The sequence below is a fragment of the Nanorana parkeri genome, unplaced genomic scaffold (genome assembly GCF_000935625.1).
Source record: "Nanorana parkeri isolate BGI_ZX_2015 unplaced genomic scaffold, ASM93562v1 scaffold1789, whole genome shotgun sequence".
Classification (NCBI taxonomy): domain Eukaryota; kingdom Metazoa; phylum Chordata; class Amphibia; order Anura; family Dicroglossidae; genus Nanorana; species Nanorana parkeri.
The window spans coordinates 229,134-251,698 of record NW_017308057.1 but is presented as its reverse complement, the minus strand read 5'-3'; the positions used below and the strand labels follow the sequence as shown (position 1 = coordinate 251,698).

Below are 22,565 nucleotides of genomic sequence, written 5' to 3'. Positions count from 1 at the left end.
TTTTTGGAGCGGATTTAGCCGCAATTCAAGCTTGCTCAATGCAAGCTTGAACGCGACCTCGCGCGGCAAATCTCGCGATGTCGCGCAATATGCAAATCGCGCAACAAACGCGCGATTTGCATATCGCGCAGTGGGAACGGGGCCTTAGGGGAAAATGATAGCATATAAGGGTAGTGAGCCGTGTCCCTCAATGGACTGTGAGTACAAAAATCCGATTTTCTCTATAGTCCACAGAGGGACAAAGTTTGATGATAAGGAAGTAACCTAGGGATGTCCAGAAGCAGTCCAAACAGAGGGGCAGGCACACTAAAACGTGTGCATGAGGCCTTAAAATGAATGCTTCTCAGATCAAGTTCTTCTGCATTTAAACACGGCTAAAGGCATTCCACCTAAATGCTGGCGAACACACAGTGTGAATTATACTATTTAAAATCATTACTTGCATTACTCCCTGGATTTTAGGGTGAGTTGACACGGCTGCAGGTGCCTAATGGGAAATGTGGCTCTCTGTCCTTTATATTTGAAAATCTTAAATTCAAAGGGTAGATTGAATGATTATCGGTTTGACTCGGAAGTCCAAATCCGAAATAACAAATTTATTATGTACCCGAATATACGAAAACTATATTCAGGCATCCATAAATTTGTCAACACCAGCATGTTCTGCGCATGCCCGCCGCCATCTAGGAGGCGGATCGTATGATGTTATGACAGTGACGTCATACACTGAACGAGCAGCGGCCACATTGGCTGCGGGCGCATTCTGCACATGCACACCGCCATTTTAGAGTATATTTTGGTATACACCAAGATGGCGGCACCCGAACATGTGGGCCATGCACAAGTCAACAAAAGGGACAGCTGCCTCGAGCCCAGTCATTATTGTGGGCCCAAAGCAGCTGCCCCTTGAGCCTACAAAGAGTGGAAGGGATTCTGGAGGGAGAACAATTGATTCCCACTAACCCTACACCTTTAAAAATTATTGCAATAATCCATTCGTGCAAAACAACATTCAAGACCTTTTGGAGCTTGTAGATCAACTTTGGTTAGGGAATCTAGCGGTTCTCAATGTTTGAGAAAACAGCGCTGGGAATAAAGTGAATAGTGCAAGATACAACGTATCAGGTGCCTGGGATTACTTAATTGCATTAATAATTTTCCCTCTAACTGCAGACATCTTTTTAAGTTTTGTCCAGTTGTAAATGACTATCCCGTGACTATCTGTGGGATCCAGTGAAAGAACTAATAAGGATGCAAGTTCTGTTCCCAGGGACTTCATTTACAACTGGACAAAACTTAAAAAGATGTCTGCAGTTAGAGGGAAAATTATTAATGCAATTAAGTAATCCCAGGCACCTGATACGTTGTATCTTGCACTATTCACTTTATTCCCAGCGCTGTTTTCTCAAATACTGAGAACCGCTAGATTACATAACCAAAGTTGATCTACAAGCTCCAAAAGGTTTAGAATGTTGTTTTGCACGAATGGATTATTGCAATAATTTTTAAAGGTGTAGGGTTAGTGGGAATCAATTGTGCAGTCCACTAATGTGTTATGGTTTGTTGTCTTGTATTTTGAATACATTTAGCCTTTTATATTGCCAATTAACTCTCCGACTCCCCCTTATTCAGCTGCACTATGTTCAAAACCTCACTTGGTTGAACAAACCGTTTTCTCTTTTACTAGTCTCCAGTAAGCAGCAGGGGGATTTTCGTTTTGCTTTTGCAAGTGAGAGTTAATAAGCTGAGTTAATTAACTCAAAACTAGACTGGGGTGTGGATCTCTAGGTACACTTTTTCTTTTTTCTATTCTGGAGGGAGCTTGACTTGTGGCAGCACCGACTCATCCACTGTAGGTGAGGGATCTGTATATGGGGATGTCAGAGGGGTGCCTGGCAGCAATAATAGGGAAGCAAAACAAGCAGCTGAGGCTCTTTATCTGGGATGTGTCAATGGCCCGGGCTACTGCTGTTACCGCAGAGCCTCCATGTTCCCGTGACTCCACTGGCTGGCAGCACATTATCCCCTGTCCTCCCCTGGCTGTTCACTACCTCACCAGGGAGCCCGGCTGCTATCACTCTGCTACTGCATGATGGGGAGTTTTAAACTTGTGCTGATCACAACTGCTGCAACTTCTCTCTGGAAGTTCTATTGCACCTGCTCCTACCTGATCACTTTCTTTCCCTGTACTTGATACTTACCCCTCTGTACCTGATCCCTTCCTTCTGTATCTGATCCCTTCCCCTGTACATGATCCCTTCCTATCTCTGTACCTGATCAATTATCCTGCACCTGATCCCTTCCCCTGTACATGATCCCTTCCTATCTCTGTACCTGATCAATTCTCCTGTACCCGATCCCTTCGCCTGTACATGACCACTTCTCCTGCACCTGACCCCTTCCCCCATACCTGATCCCTTCCTTTCTCTGTACCTGGCCCCTTCCTTCCCCTGTACCTGATCCCTTCCTCCTTGTAACCAATCTCTTCCCCAGTACATGATCCCTTCCCCCTTGTACCTGATCCCTTCCTTCCCCTGTACCTGATCCCTTCCTCCTTGTAACCAATCTCTTCCCCTGTACATGATCGCTTCCTCCCTCTGTACCTGATCACTTCTCCTGTACCTAAACCCTTTCCCCTGTACCTGATCCCTTCTTTTCCCTGTACCTGATCCCTTCCCCCTGTAGCCGTTGTCTTCCCCCTTGTACCTGAATCCTTGCTTCCCTTGTACATGATCCCTTCCCCCTTGGAACTAATCCCTTCCCCTGTATCTGATCCCTTCCTTTCCCTGTAACTGATGCCATGTGCTCTGTCTCTCTCGCCGGGACCAGTCATGGATTAGGGCTGGGTTCTGTTGAGCCTGCCCCCCAGGCTAGGCCGGGGCCTGGGGGTGTGCAGTAGCTGAAGCGAGGGAAGATGTTTCCCTGAGGCCTTCAACATGGAGGAGGCCTGAGAGATAGAGAGAGGAAAAAGAACCAGGACCAGTACAGGCTCTTGAGGTGCCCTGGATCTATGTGGACTTCAGAGCCTGTTCAGTGTTTCTTTCTTGGATTGTGGCTATGCCTTCCTACTGTTACAGGATTCGGTGAGTCTGGAGGAGATAATGGTTACCCCTAGACACCTAGAACCCCTATACCCTCTCTCCCACAGAATATGTTCAATAAACTGTTCAATTAGCATCATAATACTGAAGTGGACATCAATTTATGGGCGGTTAGTGCTAATGGGTGCAGCTGGAAATCAACCCCTAGACTGACTAGATGTGGACCGGGCAATCAGCGGCTCTTTGCGGGGAGTTATCGCTACAATATCAAGAGGGTCAACATTTTTACCTGATTGCCTTACCTTTTGTAGATGAGACTGGGAAAGAGAGTTGGGGCCTAAGAGAAGTAAATATGAATAGCTGATGTATACAATTCAGCTCACAATGCATTTTTAACAGTTTGAAGCAGTTTGTCAACTGACCACCAGATGGCAGCAATGTATTGTTAATTACATTTTGTATACTCCAGACCACTTTTTTTCCATAAATGTATTTAACATTGTAATAGATTATTTGTTGTGCTTAGTTTTAGAAATCCATGTCCTGCAGAGATTTGCAATAACGATAATACATAAAAAGAACAATACAGTTTACTTTGTTAATTATGAGAGAGAACTGAGTTGTATATACAGTAAATTAGGTCAGTGTATAAACTATCTTGGTCAGTGTAGCCATAGCTTTGACTATCACTCCAACAGGAAGTGATGGGAAATCTCCTCAGCAGGGACACAGTTGGCAATAAAAAAACCCCTGTATAATAACATCCAAAATCAACACTGTTTAAGGACTACAACAGACTTCCCATTCCTACTGGAAATTTTGAATGATCAGAGTATTAACCAACATCGAGGTTCTCCACAATGTAACTTTATTATAACTTTGCTAAAAACAAGTGTCTGGGGAGATTCCTCCATAAAAAGTGTTGGCTGTTATTTGAAACCCAATATAAATAAAAAAATCTCTCAAAAGATCATATTTATTTAATACACAAGTTGTCTAACATAAATGAGTATAGAAATACTGACAAAGAATACTATATTCCTATATTGTTGTATATCTAATGAGTATCCACATTTATCTAGGCAGGGACCACCCATCCAAAAAATCTCTTCACTCTACACCTTTAATTGGTGTTGTGGATGCTGAGCTAGTGTGGTCCACAGCGTGCCTCCATTCCCCCCACCACTGTCCGCCTACACTGTAGGAGATGAATATATAATTAGGTCTGAGTGACAACGCTTGTCTCTGGCAGCACATAATAGAGGTCACCAGCACTTGATGATATGTGCAAGAAGTAAAGCACCTTTTTTTTACCCTGTGTCACTATGTCGCCCAGAAGAAGGGGCATTGCGTGGCCTCGAAACGTTGGCTGTATGACGCATGTGACAATTTAATAAAAAAGTGCTTTACTTCTTGAACATATCATCGAGTGCTGGTGACTTCTATTATGGACTGTATCTGACACGGTGCCATCCGTGTTGTCACTTCAAGCACCAACCTTCCATTAAGGTCTGTATGCTGTATGGATTGCAGGTGATTTCGTATTATCGATCGTCTCTGGCAGTAGACACGCACCCAAGACAGACGCCGTCACTACTCATGCAAGGGGAGGCTTATAGTAATTGGATTGGTGCATTCTTTAGATCGCCCAACACATGCCATGCCTCAGTGTCACCAGGAGAGAATGACAGCGGAAAGTAAGAGGAGAACAAGACTGGCAGCGGGAGGTGGGGAAAGAGAAAAGTGTGCAGGAAGGGAGATGAATGTATAGTGGTGTTGGGTGGAAATGACAGCAGGAGATGGAAGCAAGAGCAAATAGACGGGTGGGTGAGCATGATTGAAAGCTGGAGAGCACATCAGAGGGGGGCAGTAGGTACTGAGCTCTGCTGTAACTCCTTCATGGGAGCGCCCACAATGTGGGTGTTCCTATAAAGAGGTGGAGCTCACAGCCAAAAATACAAAACATAAATATGTGATTTTTAGGAATGCACCGATGCCATTTTTTCCAGACCAAGTACGAGTACCTATACTTCCCCCCAAGTACCTGCCCATACTAACTACCAATATTTTTTTTAGTGTCATATAACAGTTTTTCTAAAACAATAAAGACTAATGATTTCAGGACAGTGGTGGAGAACCAACCAGGGTCCAGTCGTAGCTGCAAACACTATACGTCTGGTAGTTCTGTCACTGACTCCAAGCTGTAGAGGGACTACAGATCCCAGCAATACATTATACAGCAATGCAGAATAATACCACCAGCTATATAGGACTACAAATCCCAGCAATACATTACTGGACGGTCTCGCAGGCTGGTGGGGGCAGTGCGGTTTCTCAGGAAGGAGATGTGCAGGCCAGCTCTGTAAACAGGTGCTGCATGGTTCACGGGAAGGCTGCCGGGGTCCCCAGCAAAAAAAAACGTTTTCTCTAAACTGAATCTTCCTCTCTAATGCAACGGGGATGGGAAAGGGGGGAGGGGAATTAACATTCATGATAATTAACCCTATCTGTTCTGTTCTGGCAGATCTCTTTATCAGTTGCTAACTAGATTTAAAAACAGTGTGTCCTAACAAACGGGTGAAAATCTAGAAGCCCTTGTATGTCAATAAGAGGAAACTCAGAGTGCCCCCGATCTTGCTATGGGGCAGACAAAGTGTTCTGTCATTTTGAAATTGTAGGAAAAAGCTTGCAGTCTGTTCAAAGAGGTAATTAGACCTCCGGACCACCACTTATCATAGATATAGGAAACTGTTGAATTTAGCGCCAGTCTTTGTGCAATCACTTTTCAGGGGACACCACAATAACGTTAGTATTGTCACATATCTATCTTGGATGAGGTATTGTAGAAGGAATTTGGGAAGGTATAAGTATAATTGGCAGCCTCTTAAATAGTATAAATATTAGCACACTAAAGTCTGATCGTGAAACAACTGCCTTAGTGGGAAGTAAAAGTATTAAAGGAGAACTATGACGTGAGTGCTTTTCACTCACCTCATAGTTCTAGCCGACCTGCTACATAGCTGTAGCTCGCGGTATACTGAGCTTAGGGTGAAGGGAGGACGCTAGTTTGTGTCCTCCTGTTACCCTAAGGAGAACTATGGGGAAAAGCCCTAACCCCATAGTTCTCCTTTAAAGTACAGAAGAATTTTAATAAAATGTTAGAAAATATGGTAATAAAATAAGGCCACACTTACAGGACCGTCTATAACTTCTGACAGATCCAGGCTGGATATTTCTCTCATTTTAAAGTAATAGCTCAAATGTTTTAAAGAAGAATAATCACCAGATTTTCACCGGCACACACTTTAGAATTTCAAAGATCAATATTTCATTGATATATTTATTTTGTGAAAATGTCACATCAAGTCATCATCATGCTAACGCTTTGGGACCTTCATCAGAGCGACACAGTGACAATATGACTTGTGACATTTTACAAAATAAATATATCTATGAAATATTGATCTTTGAAATTCTAAAGTGTGTGCCGGTGAAATTCCTGTGATTACCGCTAGTGTTTGCGTGGCGCCATCCATGCGGTCACCTTGAGCACCACAGATATTGTATGCCGTAAGACCGTAGGAGTGTGAATGGTATTTGGAAACAATTGGTAAAGTAGAATAACGCCTCAAAGTTTCCCCAGAGAATAGGAGTTTGCTATAAATCCGACAGATTTAGGGGGTAAGTAAATAGATGGGGTATAAAGAAGATGGATGTTATAGTACCCCAATAAATCATGTAGCAGGAAAAGAAGAAATATTGGTTCTGATTATTGTCCTTGGATTGCCTGTAAGTGATAGTTGCTATATTATCAGTTACAATATACAGATCCTGTTCTCAATATAAACAATTCTGATCTCGAGCAAATTAGATTTTTCCTAATTTTTTACATTTGAAGTGATATTGAAGTCAAAAGGTTTAAAATGTGGATTAAATCACAATGGATGCTACTCCTTCAAGTTTTAGTTTCCTGCAGAATCAGCACTGGCCCCTTATATCCTGTCTTAGGCTGGCTCATTTCCCTTGCAGGGTCCTGTGGAGCCAGCCTTGTGTGTGCTAGTAAGCTGTGTGTGTCTCCACAAACACACAGGCACCGCAAGGCAAAGCGTTTCCCCGCTCCCTGTTCCCCCCTCTTCCCCTTTGCAAGCTAGTAGATGGATGATGGAGGCTGATCTGCCCCTTGTGATCTCGTGCTCAACAGAACTTCAGGGAAGCCGAGCTGAGGGAGTTGGAGATGTTTGGAAACATGATGACTGTAAGTGCTTGGGCTAACATGAAAAGAAACACTTTGCTGGGCCATGTATGTTTGATCTACATTCATTTAAAAAAAAAAAAAAAAGTTCGAGAGATCAATACTACTTTAACATTAACATTTAACTCCAAAATAATCTGTTTGCCTAATCAAGATAAATGTATCTGTTCTCACCTATGTATGATGGCAGCTGGCAGATGTTTGCAGAAAGACCCTGTGAAAACAATACATGGATTGGTCCATAAATTGTTGGTGTATATATGCGTATAGATGAGTAAATACAGCGTGTAGACACATAACACTCTACTTTCATTGTACTGCATTACATGGATACATGTTTTTATGTGTACACAAGGAAATTACCGACCTCAGATGCAGAATTTTCTATTCTGATTTTATGGATTGAATGCAGCGCACGTTTACAGATGTTTACACAGTGTGTGCATGAGGCCTTATGCAGTGTCTGCAAGGGTCCTTAGCGAACAATAGAACTCTGTTCAAGTCAGTAAAATAAAGAACACAGAACTGATCGAAATGCTGCATATTTTGTGGTGGTGTGTATGAGCCTTTATAGTCCCCATTTTAGCAAGCCGACACCCACAAAATTGCAGAGCAGCTTGTCAAAAACTCCCAAGCTGGGCCTAGGCGTGTGCAGCACATTGTGCTATGGGAAGTTAGTACTCCATGCTCCAACACAGTACAAACCCTCCGCAGCACACTAGTACAGCGCTGCATGACGGAATAAACGTCAGTCAAAGTACCGCAGCGCTGAATACTGAAAAATGGCCTGGCCAGGAAGGGGGTCTAAACACCTGGTCTTGAAGTGGTTAAATTGAGTTTGACACCCCTGCTCCACAGGATTGAATGGAGAATGTACTGTGCGAGTGCGGGCTCACCTCAGAAGATTTTGACAAGTGACTCTGTGGCTTTGTAGGAAATATCTTACTGGCTTTGGAACAGGTAAGTAAGTATAAGACTTGCAGGAGGGCTGTGGGCGGGGGACAGTACAAGTGTAAATCCAACAAAGGTGCAGTTACGCATTTAGCCCTCGTTCACACCTGGACGTTTTGTAGCGCGTTCTACGCTCGACGAACGCTCTACAAAACGCTGAAAAATATAAATCCCATTGTATTCAATGGCCTCGTTCCCACCTTGGCGTATTTCCGCCCGTCCCTAACGCGCTACAAAACGGCCCACGCCTGAAAAGGTACAGGTACTACTTTGGCCCGTTTTGTTGCGCGTTTCCATTGGGATACAGCCAAGTAGGCTTCGGAAACGCACGACGGCTGCGCAACTTTTTTACCGCGAATCGCGGTAAAAAAACACGAGACAGATGCGCATATGCAATACGCCTACGTGTGAACGAGACCTAAGACAGGCGCAATGACACGTTATATTACCTGCATGATGTAGAACCCCTTGTAGGGATCACATTTGGCAAAGATCAAAAGCCATGAACAGATACCTTACCTGATATTAGATATAATGAAGTTTCTGTAGAATAGTTTAACATTTAACGTTATGCATTCTCAATCATTATATTTTGTGGTTGTTTTTTGGAGGTGCACTTCTGGTTTTTTTCATTTTAGATTACTTTAGACAACTTTGTTGCTGAGAATTTGCTGCTTAATCATAGTTATCCCGTTTCTTATTTGTAGCTACAATAAAGAAGATTCTATACCATACAATTCAGGACACAGTCACTAGCACAGCAGATGGGTACCACCATACATCTCTCTTTCTTCAAGGGATAATCCAGGGATGATGAATGCTATGGCTGCTGGGCCGGGTGCAGGGGGGTGAATGCCATTCCGGATTTTAGACTAAAATATTATTCTGTAGGGCAACGAATGTGCATTAACGAGTGAAAGGAATTGAGCATGGCAATGAATGTCACAGCAATCAGTGCTAGGGAATAGGATGTTACTGAGATCTGTGCTAGGGGAATGCCAAATATATATAGCTCTCTGCCAACAACAAGCTAAGGCAGGGGTGAGCAAACTGCAGCCCTCCAGCTATTGTGGAGCTACAAATCCCATGAGGAATTGCAGGATTCTGACAGCCACGACTCCCAGAGACAGATGCATAGTGGGATTTGTAGTTTCATCACAGCTGGAGTTGCCCACCCCTGTGCTGAGGACTAGGGACACACTGCTAGGGATATGCTGATGACAAAATAGTACTCCACTAGAGACATGCTGGACACAGAGAACATTATGTCCAGGGAAATGCTGGTCACATGGTATCCGACATGTTGAGCACTAGAGAATTCCAGGGGCATGCTTAGCGAACTGCTGGTTACATGCTCGGCACATTGAAAACCCTGCAAGGTATATTTTAAAAAAATAGGACTGTTTAATAAGGAGATGCAAAGGACATATTGAGCATCTTGAATATAATTTCAGTAAATTGTTAAACCCAATGGGATTCTCTCTGTATGAGACTGCCAATGTAATCTGCCAGATACATTCACTCGCACTAGTAAGATCCTACCAGGTCATGCTGACCACACAGAGCTCTCTCTCGAGGCATTTTGAGCATTACTCGAGGCATTTGGGCATTACTAAGCGCAAGCGTTTCTCTGCCTGGGATATGCTGGTCACTAGAGACTGCACCTGGTACATGCTAGGTACATGGGGAATCCTGGCAAGATGATAAAATACATATGGGGAATTCTCCAAGGAACTTGCTGAACACACAAAACACTCTGGCAGGGACTTCTGGTGCTATCTGACATGCTATGATGCTGACACATTTGAACAGACTAAGTTCTTTTTACATCTCTTCTATAATATGGCCATTCCTCGGACGGGCACATTATTGTCAGTGAAGGATTACACTTAATTACTTGCTTTGGATGAAAGACCCATGTTTGCTCTAATTTTCATCAATCATACTTAAGAATCCAGTTACTGTAATGCGAGTAAGCTTGCCATAGTGTACAAACTATATAATATGTAAGTACAATTATGTGTTGTTACACAACCTTAGGGCCGTAAGGCAAGTTAAGTTTGAGTTAGTCTGAGATTAGAGTGTTGTTTGTGAATGCATGGCAAAAACATAGTAGGTGCATGACAAACACATGTAACATACTTTAGACCGTACACAGATGAAGAAAAAAAGAGACAGGCATTTAAACGGATATTCAAATTTATTCTTAAAAGGGGTTAAAAAACGTCCAAACATTTGAAATGCAAGGCAATATTACAGTGGCTTGCACAAGTTAAATCCTCATATTGCTTGGCAACTTTACATTTAAATTATTGCTTACAAGCTCTAATAAATACACAAACCATTTTATGTACAAATGTGATAAAGCAAGTCAGTACAAAACCAAAGGCTGCCTGTAAACAGAGATCCTGGGGAAATCCACCGCTGGGCTGCTTCATGCTCTCCAGGCCTTTTTCATAGTTTAAGCCTGCCACAGAGAAAGACCCTAATGTAAGAGTAATGTAACCCTTAGAGTATAATGTACCCCTTTGTTTCTACAGGAGTCACCATGACAAGAGGCAGGGTCCCCTTTACTACAAAATGTACATAAAACCAACAGTGTTCTTTTATACAGAACTGTACAGAATGGCAGTGCAGTGCGTTCAAGTTACTCTGGAAATATTGTCCTTCTTATAAGCATGTTAAAGGGCTAAGCAGAATAACATAATAAATATAGACAAGTTGTTTCTTACATTGTGCACTTTGGAGTACTGGAGATACTGCAATGCTAGGCTATGTCACAGGACCCAGACCTTTGTCAGCAAATTAACATTAGCCTGGAAGTGAAGGCAAAGGGCTAAACCCACAGTTGTAATACATACATAGAACCATCTTACAGAACTATACAGCCAGTTTAATAACTTAGCCCTGCCAGACACTGTACAATTTTCAAGGTGATAGAGTTTGGCCAAGACTGAGATCGGGGAGTAAAAGAACTCTCTCCTCCAGTCAGCATGTTCCATTTGTTAGATTGCTCCTCCCAGTCAGAATGCTGATGTACAGGGGATTACAGGAGGTTAGTGCAAAGAATGATTTTACCAGCAATAATGTCTTGTTAATCAATTCATGACTGGAATAAATGGGGGTCTCTTCTATAGGGCCACACTTGGTGGTGATAAGCCAAATAAAGGATTATTAAACTCTAAAAAATATAATTTGATAAAGCTGCACACATGTAGTAATCTCTGCTGCATATTTATATGGCATGCAGTGCATAATGCAGTGAGAATTCACAAACTGTACACATGAATAAAAAGGAATATTCCCGTTTTGGGTTGATTCTGGTAACTTTCCCAACCGGTTTCCAGAGGCCCCAGTGTTGAGTTCTTGGCACTTTAGTTCTACACTCCAGCTACCAACTGCAGCAACAATGACAATGTCTCATTCTTCCTGCTGGATTGTTCATCTATTTTACATTATAGTAAATGGAACAGAAATGGTGAGTCTCCCCTGTTGTAGGAGACTCCAAGGAAAGGGGAGCAGAGCTGAGTAATGCTGAAGTGAGAGCTTGTCAACCAAGTCCACAAGAAATAATAGGTTATTCAGTAATGAAAGTTACTGAAATACTAGTTGGATGGAGTGCTCCTGTAAATTATCTGTCCAACTGAATGGACAATGGGATTAGTTGGAGCCAACTGACAACTGAAATAGAGAGTCAATGAACTAGACCTTTCTAACGTGCTGCTCCTGTTAACACTACACATTAAACTGATTACCTACATTTACAGCAGCAGCGCATTTTGTGTTTTGTACATTGACAAGCTGTTTAACAGAAACAACCATTTCATCTGTGTTTTTTTAATGCTTTACATTGACCGCAACCATAAATTCATAATTTGAATGTAGAGCAACGTTTACCCACGGCACTGTCATACTGAAGAACAGCCACAAGATAGAGCTGTAAGATATCGCACTATATACAAGAAATGTTACAGACACAATGGCATTTAAAGGTGCTATCATTTCTCACATTAAATAAACAGAAAGAATTTAGGTAAATATTCCTGTGCAGGATTCAGTCTTACAAGCATTAAATGACCTCCTCATTTAACTACTTGTCAAATGAGTTTTAGTATTAAATATCATTATAAAGACTTTAGACTGAAAAGGGGAATGTCCCCCAAATCGTCTTCAAAGCCAATTTCAGTTTAGTCCAAAACCAACTGGACTATACGTGTTCAGAAATATAACATGCCCCAAACAGGAAGTGCCACAAATTGACCTTGTCTTTGGCAGAGCTCCTTTAAATGCCTAACATATGCACATAGCTTAACATGCAAAAAAACAAGTGAGAGCAGTAAATGTAGCGTTGTTAGTCTATATACATGTAACAGTTTTAGTAGAACTCCAGCTGGGAGCTTTAAAATGACCTTCCATCATTATATACAATATACATAATAGTAGAACATTTGGAAATACAGTATCTATAATAAAAATACTGTGATATTAAAGAATTGGCAATGGTGTCAGTGCCCTTATAGTGTTAGCAGCGGTGATAAATTGACCCTCAAAAGAATAATATAGTATAAGGATATTTGAGGGGAGACAATAGGCAGTCTGTCAAGTATGTAATCATATCCAAAGTGCTTTTTTTTTTACAAGATAAAAGCATTACACTTGATAAAAATGTCTGATAGTTAGTATTCATTGTGCCAGGACACCGCTAACTGCGTGAATCTGGCTATAGGACATGAATTATACAATTACTAACAATAAAAAAGCAGGTATCAAATTGCCTAGGTAGATATTTAGCACTAATGGGTGGTAACTGTCAACCCCATGTTTCTTCATACACACATCTATGTGTGCGAGTAATATGTTCAGTAAACAGAGAATGGATGACGGACATGAAAACTGACATAAGTGTAAGTTTGGCACTGCTGACCTGTATTACTTGTTGATAGGCTGCTCAGGGCACCCTGACCTGTAAAGCCTGCAGTATGTAAATTTGACTTTATTAAAATTTTAGTGTTGGGAAGAGTCCCAAAAACCAATGCAGGGCTTCAACAACCAATTGAGAGGAGTCTATATTGCAAACAGGATGCACTAGCGTTGTGCCAATGGTGCTGAAACGTGTAAAGCTTGTGCTGTGGGAAGCTCAGGTATTGGGGTGTCCCGCATGTGTGCTGCAGCAGCATATTAATGTGTTAGTACACATTGCCATCTGTAATGACTACTTTGCACATATGACATTATATCTGTCACCCTGGAGTTATAGATTGGCTTTAAGGTTACACTGGTCATATGTAAAAACTACTCATAATAGGGATTTTGGAAGCAGGCTACATCAGACCTATATGTATCACTCCATTGCACCCAAGGTTAGTCTCCAATTTTCTTATTTTCAAGAAAAGCTTGAAAAAACTACCTCTGTATAGCATATGCACTGCACGCACCCACATTGCATTGTGGGACATGGGAAACCCGTATAAATGCAGACTTTTAGAACAGCTTAGAGGTATGAGGTATGTTCAGAAACCTGCTTAGATTTAGTAGATTGTACATGTGAGGGTATGCATTGAAGTATGTGAAGGATGAACTGTTCTTGTTGCCTGTAGCAACCACATTCACCTTTCCTAATCACCATATTGCAGTATAAACATGTATGTGGGCAATAGGAGCAGCTTTTCTCTGGACCCTTTCATAAATCAGGTGTTTTCTATGTGTGGCCTGTCTATCCTGTTCTTTGATTTGAGCCTTACTATACGTTGGCAGTGCGAAGAACTCTAGATGGCAGTTTTATCAAAATGTGTCACTGGCAGTTCTCATAAAGGACAAAAGAGGTAAAATGGATCTAGTGAAGGACATACTAAGCTTGCGGTTAGATCGCCCCCTTTCTTTACTTAGTAGCACATTTTCCCAAAAGTGTGGCCTTCTCGCAGTCACCAATCATTAGATCAGTCTACATTTGGAGAAGAGTGACACCATCATTGGGCTATGGTTACAGCTTGGAATTCTGGTGGATCTCAGAAATAGAATTCCTGCAGGATATAACAAAGCAGTATAAGATTTAGCTGGGTAGCAACTAGGACAAAATACAGATTTCGGTGAAGTTTTGTGTTGATTGTGAATGGATGGCTGCAAGTACATGAACCAAAGTCTTCCATACTGTTTGCCAGTCCAGTTTTAGAATTGCATTTTAAGACGATGGTATTTAGTATTGTATAGAATAAGACGCTTAACGTAGTTAAATACAGACTGACAGTACAATGCAGGGAGGCCTGTACACATCTCTGGCACAGTTACCTTGCCTTATAAACCAGCAGACACTCTATTTTTGTAAATGGTTAAATTGTTTCCATATTATTGTAACAAAATGTACTTTAATGCAAATCATGTACTTTCGAGTATTCTGCTGAAGACTCCATTGTTCCCTGTGAGCCAATCGGAAACTTCCTGGAATGCAACACCCGCTGTTTCCATAATGTGTAAACCATCTGCTATACTGTGTACAAATATTACTTTTGTAGCCACATAAAAATAGAGCTTCATAAATACTTGGAGGCAGAATAAGTCAGTAGGAAAATGTTTTGTTTCTCTCTATTTAGGCATAGACACTCCTATTTTATAGGCATAGGCATTTCAGCTTGTTTTATTTCATGCTCAGTCAATCATGAAATATGTGTTTTCTGTGATTTACCTTTCTGCAAACCTTCTCCAGCCACGAGCCTCACAGCTGACACATTAATCCCATTCTCCCCAAGATCAGGAACAGCATCATTTGGCTAACTTCCTTTCTGTTTGGTTAGGGTGACATTGGATAGGGATTGGTAAATGAAAGAAAGCATCCTAATACCCACCTCTCACTGTCCTTATCTAATAAGGACATCACACCTATAGGCTATTGAGCAAAGTGAAAAGTATGGCTGACGCTTTGCTAAATAAGTAACACTGAAGTCTCACTTAATGCCTAAAACAAGGCAAATCAAATGTTGGGCAAGCTAGACAGCGCCCCAATCCATAAGCTCCCACCAAGCACAACAGTCACCAGACAAGACCAATCGGTTTTCACAACAAACCCCAATCTTGGACATTACAGCAGCTAAAAAACTGGAGAAAAATGTTCAGTTAGCATAGCTGAAAAATGTGGAAAAAAGTCTACCTGCAATAAGTCATATTCCAGTAAAAAGAATCTGCTCATCTGACATAACACCAGACATGGAAAGCCAGTATAATAGTCTGTATCAATATGCTACCACAGGCAATACAGCACTAAGGGCTTGATGTATAATAAGGTCAGTGGTAAGAGGTCTTGTTACTTTCACACAGCCACCAAGCAGATTCAGACCTGTCCTGAAAGTGTGACTGGTACCTTTGTATAATAACCTCAGTTTATAGTAATGACACTGACATCTCAGGCCCTAAACTATTGATCCAAGGCAAGGAACTCTTGCCAACTAGTGTCATCCTGGCAAGACTATCTCAGTGCCTCTGTCAGCATACTACATTCTGCATGTATACTAGGGAACACTGTGCCAAAGTTGGTGACCATGGCCTGGTCTATGCACTTTACAGCACTCAAAACACTGCAAGATTTATACATTGGAGCTGTAGAGATTTAGCTGTGTAGGTTCAGAAAGTCAGAAGTAGCTGCAGATGTTTCTTCACGTCAGGGACCAGCCACACAATGCAGACAGCATACCAGCTGCTGGGTAAAGCAATAAGTTCATTATGCATGACGCAGAACAGTGAATTTTCAGTCCAGCACTTCTGTTTGAGGGAAAGGGGGTCATGTGCTGCTCCAATCTCGGCTGTGTTCTTCTGTTTATTACTGATAAAACTCAGTAAAAATATTTCCTTGTAAAGCTACATGCTTGGCATCAGCGGTCATTCAGTCCAGACGGGGCTGTGTCTACACTCGCGGCTCTATCCTGTGAGATAACTCAAACAAAGTCTGCTGGTTGTCAATCACGAGCAGGTTGTGTGTGTAGAAACGGGCCTCCTGGCGTTCCTTCTGCGGCATGTCGTTGCCTTTAACAGCAGAAAAAAAATATAACAGATATATTATTATAACAAAAACGATTAGTTTATTTAAGCATAAAAAACTGCATATGTTAGAGTTTGCATATGCGCCAAATGAAAGGCCAAAAATACATTACAGCTTTTACAGAGCTCTACTAACTGGCACCTAAAATACATGCCGAAACCCATCAGACCTCTGTACTTGTGGTGCATTTTACTGGCCCTGGAACTCTACATAGCACTCCTGCATTTTGTGAAACAATTTATATGCATTATATGTTTCTTTTAAGTAGGGATGCACCGATACCGATACTAGTACCAGTATTGGTGCCCATGCCAAGTATATATTTGGTATGCTCCAAATGCTCCGATGCCTAGCCCGATATGTGAGCTTCCGGTACCAGAAAGCTGGGCAGCGAGTCATTACACGTTGCACGGCTTCCTGATTGGCCGGAAGCCGGCTACATGTTCCCTTGTCACTTGTGATGAGGAAGCATGGAGCTGGCTCCCTGGCTAATCAGGAAGCCAGGCAGCGTCTCATTACACACCCACCGGATTTCTGATTCACCAGAAAGCCGGCTTCATGCCCGCGCGTTACCTGGTGACGAGGGAGCATGGAGGCGGCTTCACAGGCCAATCAGAAAGCCGGGCACCGTGTAATAACGCGCTGCCTGGCTTCCCGATTGGCCAGCTTCTCAACCAATTAGGAAGCTGGGTAATCATCATTACATGGTGCACGGGTTCCTGATTGGCCAGAAAGCCGGCTCCATGCTTTCTCGTCACCTGATGATGAGGGAGCATGTAGACGGCTTTCCTGCTAATCAGGAAGCCAGGTCGGCGAGTCACACCGCCTGGCTTCCATAATGGGACTTCCGGTATCGGTATTTGGTACCGGCGAGCACCAGGAAAAAAATATCGGTACTTGTATTCGATACCAGAAGAAACGGTATCGGTGCATCCCTACATTTAAGGTGCACCTGTCATGGCAGAAATATAGGGCTGCTGTTGCTGGCTTTAATAATTCTCAGACCCAGAACAAGTATTTAACAAATGAATTGCAGAAACTCTCATATCTATCATTGCTTTATGGAAGGAAAGCCATTTGCATGACAGCCAGGGAACTGGTATTTTCAGGAGAAGTCAACAGTGGCAGATGCCATTTTCCTCTTACTATAGGTTTCTGTTACTGCAGAGTGCTGCAGAAAGGCCCTGGGTCTTTTATAGCAGATTTTCTTTTAAAATACAAATCTACTATTGGCCTCAGTCTTCACCCTCACACAACCTTTAACACAAATGGTACGAAGACTCGTCACTTTCTGCTGAACAGTCATATGTTTTCAATGTCATGATGGATTCACTTTAGGAAGCTTAGAGTTGCCCGCAGCCAGCACTGCCTCACAGAGCTAATATTCTGCAGACTGATGCACATGTACAAATTACCTATAACATGTTTAGTTGGGACAATTAAAGCCCATAGGCTACAATACAACAAAAATAGAAATGAAAAGTCATTCTGAGCCGTTGGTAATGGGGACATTACAGCAGTAAGAATACAATAAAGCAAACTGTTACTCTACATTTGAACTCAAATCATTTAGACGTCTCCACAATCTCTGTCTTGGGGGAAGGTGATTTCAGGAATTTAGCAATTTATAGCATGACTGGCATTCTACTCAAATGCATTCAGTGCTTTAATTACTTTTGTTTTTGCAAGCGGATCAACTAAATACAATAATTGCAAGAGGCTTTCTAAAGGGTGATTACTGCCTTTTTTGGGGGGTTTAGTCAAGAATGAAATGTTTCTCTTCTGCTGGAATTTAAATGATATTTATTAGCTGGGCTGCACATTGAGCCGGGCCATTTTCCATCTCAATGATTTCTGTGTACAGCCTTCTGTATATATAAAACACAAAATATGCATCAGGCCCACAGGTCATTTGTTTCGTTTGTTAGGGGCGGCCGGCCTGCATAAGTGTTTTTAACACAATTCCCAGATACCGGCAGCGGACACAGATTACTTGAATCCCCCGAGTATCCAAATGGCCAACAAAGTCTTGACGAGGACTTGGCAGATTAGTCTAATGTCTTTATAAAATTCTCACTGCTGATATTATGCCTTGAGGGCTTCTATCCGCATTTGCCGTGATCTCGCAGTGTATCCTATTCCTGGAGCTGTGGATGAGTAATGAGACGCTCTATGGGGTGAAAATACTCGCTCAGTTTGCTTTATAGACACAGCAACAATGACAACCATAAAAATTGTTTTCTGAGTATCTAGTGTGTCTGATGGGCTTTGCCATTTGGAGCAGCTAATTTCTGCTATGATCTGTTTAATAGTGAAATGACAATATGACACTACGGCTGGTGTTGGAGAGTCACACAAGGAACATTTTTTTTTTTTTTATTGCATACTTTTATGCTGGGCATTTATGGTACACCTTCATGTTATATTCGTAGTGGTTATTTCATCTGTGAAATGCAGTTGTGATCCCTCAGTTTACTAATGTGTTAAATGAATGATGCCACCACATCTGTCTGTGTGCAATGTTCGAATGAATCACTAGATTCCCCCTAGATGCAGCCATATTTATTTTATGCTGCTCATTTATACATACAGTAACACACTTTTTCTGCAGTGCTACAGTAATATATACAACATATACAGTAAATACTTCCCTCATTATGATATGATTTACATATGTCTGATGTGTGATGGGGTAAACTTCCTGCTTCAAGAGAGCTTAGAAGACAAAGAAGCTGGCTGAGTGCTGCAGCTCCAGGCCAGGTACATGGTAATGACATAGCAAGTCTCAAAGGCCCTACCTTAATCAGCAGTGATGGATTACTATAGGGGCAATCTAGACAGTATCCTGGGCATTGGCAGTGCAATGGGTGTCCTATAGCAATCCCATCAATATCAGTATTATTCTTATGCAAATAACTCATTCTTATGCAAATAACTCAGAGAAAGTATTTATTTGCACAGGTTCATAGGTTTGCAACAGGGCCAGTGGATGCAACAAAATTAAATGTAGTGACATGTGTATGTGGGGCCAGTACATGCCCTTTTCTGTAGCCACGTGTCTGCTTTAAAGGAGAACTATGAGGTGAGTGAAAATCACTCATCCTCATAGTTCGAGCCGACGTGTGACAATGAAACTGTCACATGTCGGCTCAATAGATCGGGATGTGAGAGAACACATACCGTCGCTCGCTCACTTCTCCATCATGTCCCTGCAGAGAGCGATGACTGTCAATCACGGCTACCTGCAGTGATTCCCCCCCTCCCCGATCCTTCAGCGCTGATTGAGGGAACGGACGAGGGAGGGGGCAGGTACAGCTGGCGCTGCCTCTAGATAGGCAGAGCCAGCTGTCAATCACGCAGCTGGGTGGATCTCGACAGTAATGTCGGGCTCTGTCCCTGCTGCGGCGGTCTCAGTATTCCGCAAGCTGTGGCTCGCGGTATACTGAGCTTTGTTTATGTCCTCCTGTTACCCTTACGAGAACTATTGGGAAAACACTTACCCCATAGTTCTCCTTTAAAGTCAAATTAATCTTCATAGTTATTATAAAAAAATAATTTGTTGCTACATTATAGACATGACAACTATCATGTAAAAGGCACCACAAAACCAGAATTTACTGTTATTACATTTTCCTAAACTGTAAAGTGTAAATGTTTAATTTGCCCACCACCCTCCATGTGTCACCTGTGAAGCTTAGATGGTGGATGGATTTTTGGAGCATAGGTACCACATAGATTGCATCCACCTTTGTATGTACCATATGCTTCATTACTGAAACCCCTTCAGGTTGTCAGGACTATACTGGTTGTGTCATTGGAAATGTTGTACATTCTAAAAGGGTCTCTGTGGATATTTTTATGGTTGTGTCAGTATGGTACTGATTATGTTTCTGTGGACATATTTTTGGTTGTGTCAATATTGTACATACAATCTTTCTGTAGATATTACTGTCAGTACAGTACTGATTGTATCTCTGTGGACCTGCTTGTAAATTGTTTTTATTTGGTTATAATATTGTATATTCTGCTACCCGCCTCTCCTGCTGCCCATGATGACAATCTCTGCCGCAGGGAAGATTAACTGGTTGCTAAAGATCCTGAAGAATCTTACTCTCTAGTTCCTGGTCCCAAGCTGCACACTGTGGTTCCTTACGGCAGTCCCTACATCATTACAGAACATAGTAGTGACATAGGGACTGGGGGAGTGAGCCAATGGCACAGGAGACCAGGAATCTGACACTCGTGAAAGTGTGAAAGCACACAGAAGCATTAGTCAGCAGGTTAAATTAACAACTGCAGATCAGCGATGTGAGAAGCAGGGAAGGTAAGTATTCAATGTCTTCATCAGATTGAATATAACGTTTGATTACAGACACAGGGCCACTTTAGGAATAACGGTTGTTTCACTGAGCAATTAGACACAAGCAACATATGCAGTTGGGGCCTACCAGTATAAATAGCATCCAACAACGTGTATATTTACAATGTATTACTGTTGTCTACACAATTATGCAGAGAAGCTCACTTACCAAACTGGTTGTTCCTGCAGTATCTCAGTGATCGGACTGTGTCAGCTATCATATGCTGAGAATAAAAAGGAAAGATAAAGTCATCAGCATGCGCAGGACACAATATCGGGCCCTGAATGCACAAAATTCATCTAGCATAAATCCTTCGCCTGCAGTCTCTTCCAAAGTTCTTGAAATAAATGAGATTTTTTCTTTCTCAGGGATTAACCTATCTCCGTCACTTAAGAATAAAGTATTTGGCAAAGAAATTACCATAATTATTCCAGTCTTTGTATAATTCACATTTTCTATTCCCAGAACACAAGTCAGGGCGTAAAGTGGCTTACTGTCTCTGTTATTAACCACTTGGATCCCATTAACATCACCTTTGCCAAAATGAACCCTAACAGTGCACCCCTCTAATATTATAACTGCTCAAGTGCTTAAGATGGATAAGTGCAGTGCTAGCAAAAAAATGAGTAGTTTGTGCACAGCAGTTTACTAAAAAAAAAACTAACTTATGCACTCACGCACTTTATCTGGCCCACACAGCTGCAGAAGTGGAACAATGCGCAGAGTAATATGGGCAGCGCTGTGTGTTCATAAAATGAACATAATGCTCAGCAATGGGTGTTACTTGGAAAACTATAGGGATTACACCGGATAAGAAGCCATGTGCTGGAAAAAGATAATTCTCTCTGGCACCGTGCAGCTCCAATCACACTGTTCTGTGCAGATTGCCATTTATGATCTCTGCCAATGTCCACGTTCTTATTACTCTGACATCATGATTATTGGTTTTATTAGTGGAGGCGTAATGACCAGCCTTGAGCTAAAGACTGGTCACTGAGCATTACTTCCTCTTCTGATGTCAATTAAGTTAATTTGGTCATTCCGCATATACATATGCCCTATGTTTAAGGCTCCCTGTGCACTAATTAGCAGAGTCACGCTGAAATACATGTACAGCTTTCCTAATACCTTTTATAGGTTTAATGGGGCTCCATGCCTGCATACATCCTCCCATGTCAGCGTGATTACCATTTTATTTGACATTTTTGTGTGACTGCTAAGTTACAGTGGACAGCAGCACCGGTTTTTAAGCTGCCGAGAGGAGGGTTATTACAAAATAAAAATGTCAGGTGGTATGCTACCAAACTTTAGTAGAGTTATATCAAAAAAATTTGCTAGTTTCTTTCTTCGGGTGGATAATCAAAGAGCAGTAACCAATCAGATAGGCTAGATTCAAATGATAACATTACATTATAAAAATATTTTATTAGCACGCATATTTAAAGTGATACTAAACTCAGGAATTCTTAAAAATGCATTAAGGGCAGGTTCACACCATTTTCCGGACCAAACCTGGTCCGGAAAATGGTGTGAACCTGCCCGCAGTTCCAGTGCATTCCAGACCAGACAAAATTAGATGCGCAGTATTTTCCTGGTCTGTTTTGGAACAGACTGCGCTGGTGTGAACAGAGGCCAGAAATAGCATAGGGATACATTAAGATGCATTTTGAGTCCGGAAACAATGTGGTCTGGTCTGGATGTGGTGTGAATGGACCCTTAAAATAAACAGGAACCATAGCACACTCCTTACCGGAATTCCCATTTGATGAGGATGGGTGCTCGAAATGACTGCGGATGGCACCGCCACACATGAACAATAGAAAAATGTCACCAGCACAACATAAGTTGAAAAAGCGAAATATTTTATTGCCAATAGCTGTATCTCATTGGCAAGCACTTTCGGGGCCTCGCAGGGTCCCCTTCATCAGGCTTAG

General features: G+C 42.0%; 1 protein-coding gene and 1 long non-coding RNA gene across 2 annotated transcripts in view; one reads left to right on the top strand and one right to left on the bottom strand.

The window, feature by feature from the left end:
- Positions 1-2,338: 2,338 nt before the first annotated feature.
- Positions 2,339-12,532, top strand: LOC108799690. The gene is made up of 3 exons (XR_001942042.1): positions 2,339-2,349; positions 12,130-12,301; positions 12,522-12,532. It is a non-coding gene; the product is annotated as an uncharacterized LOC108799690 (long non-coding RNA).
- A 2,912-nt stretch (positions 12,533-15,444) lies between these two features.
- The window catches only part of RAPGEF5 (Rap guanine nucleotide exchange factor 5), a 235,506-nt gene continuing 228,385 nt past the window's right edge, over positions 15,445-22,565 (bottom strand). Inside the window, exons 26-27 of the mRNA XM_018571590.1 lie at positions 20,800-20,854; positions 15,445-16,254 (exon numbers count right to left, since the gene is read on the bottom strand). Of these exons, the coding sequence (XP_018427092.1) occupies positions 16,136-16,254; positions 20,800-20,854 (174 nt within the window). The 3' untranslated portion in view covers positions 15,445-16,135. The remainder of the gene's footprint in view (positions 16,255-20,799; positions 20,855-22,565) is intronic.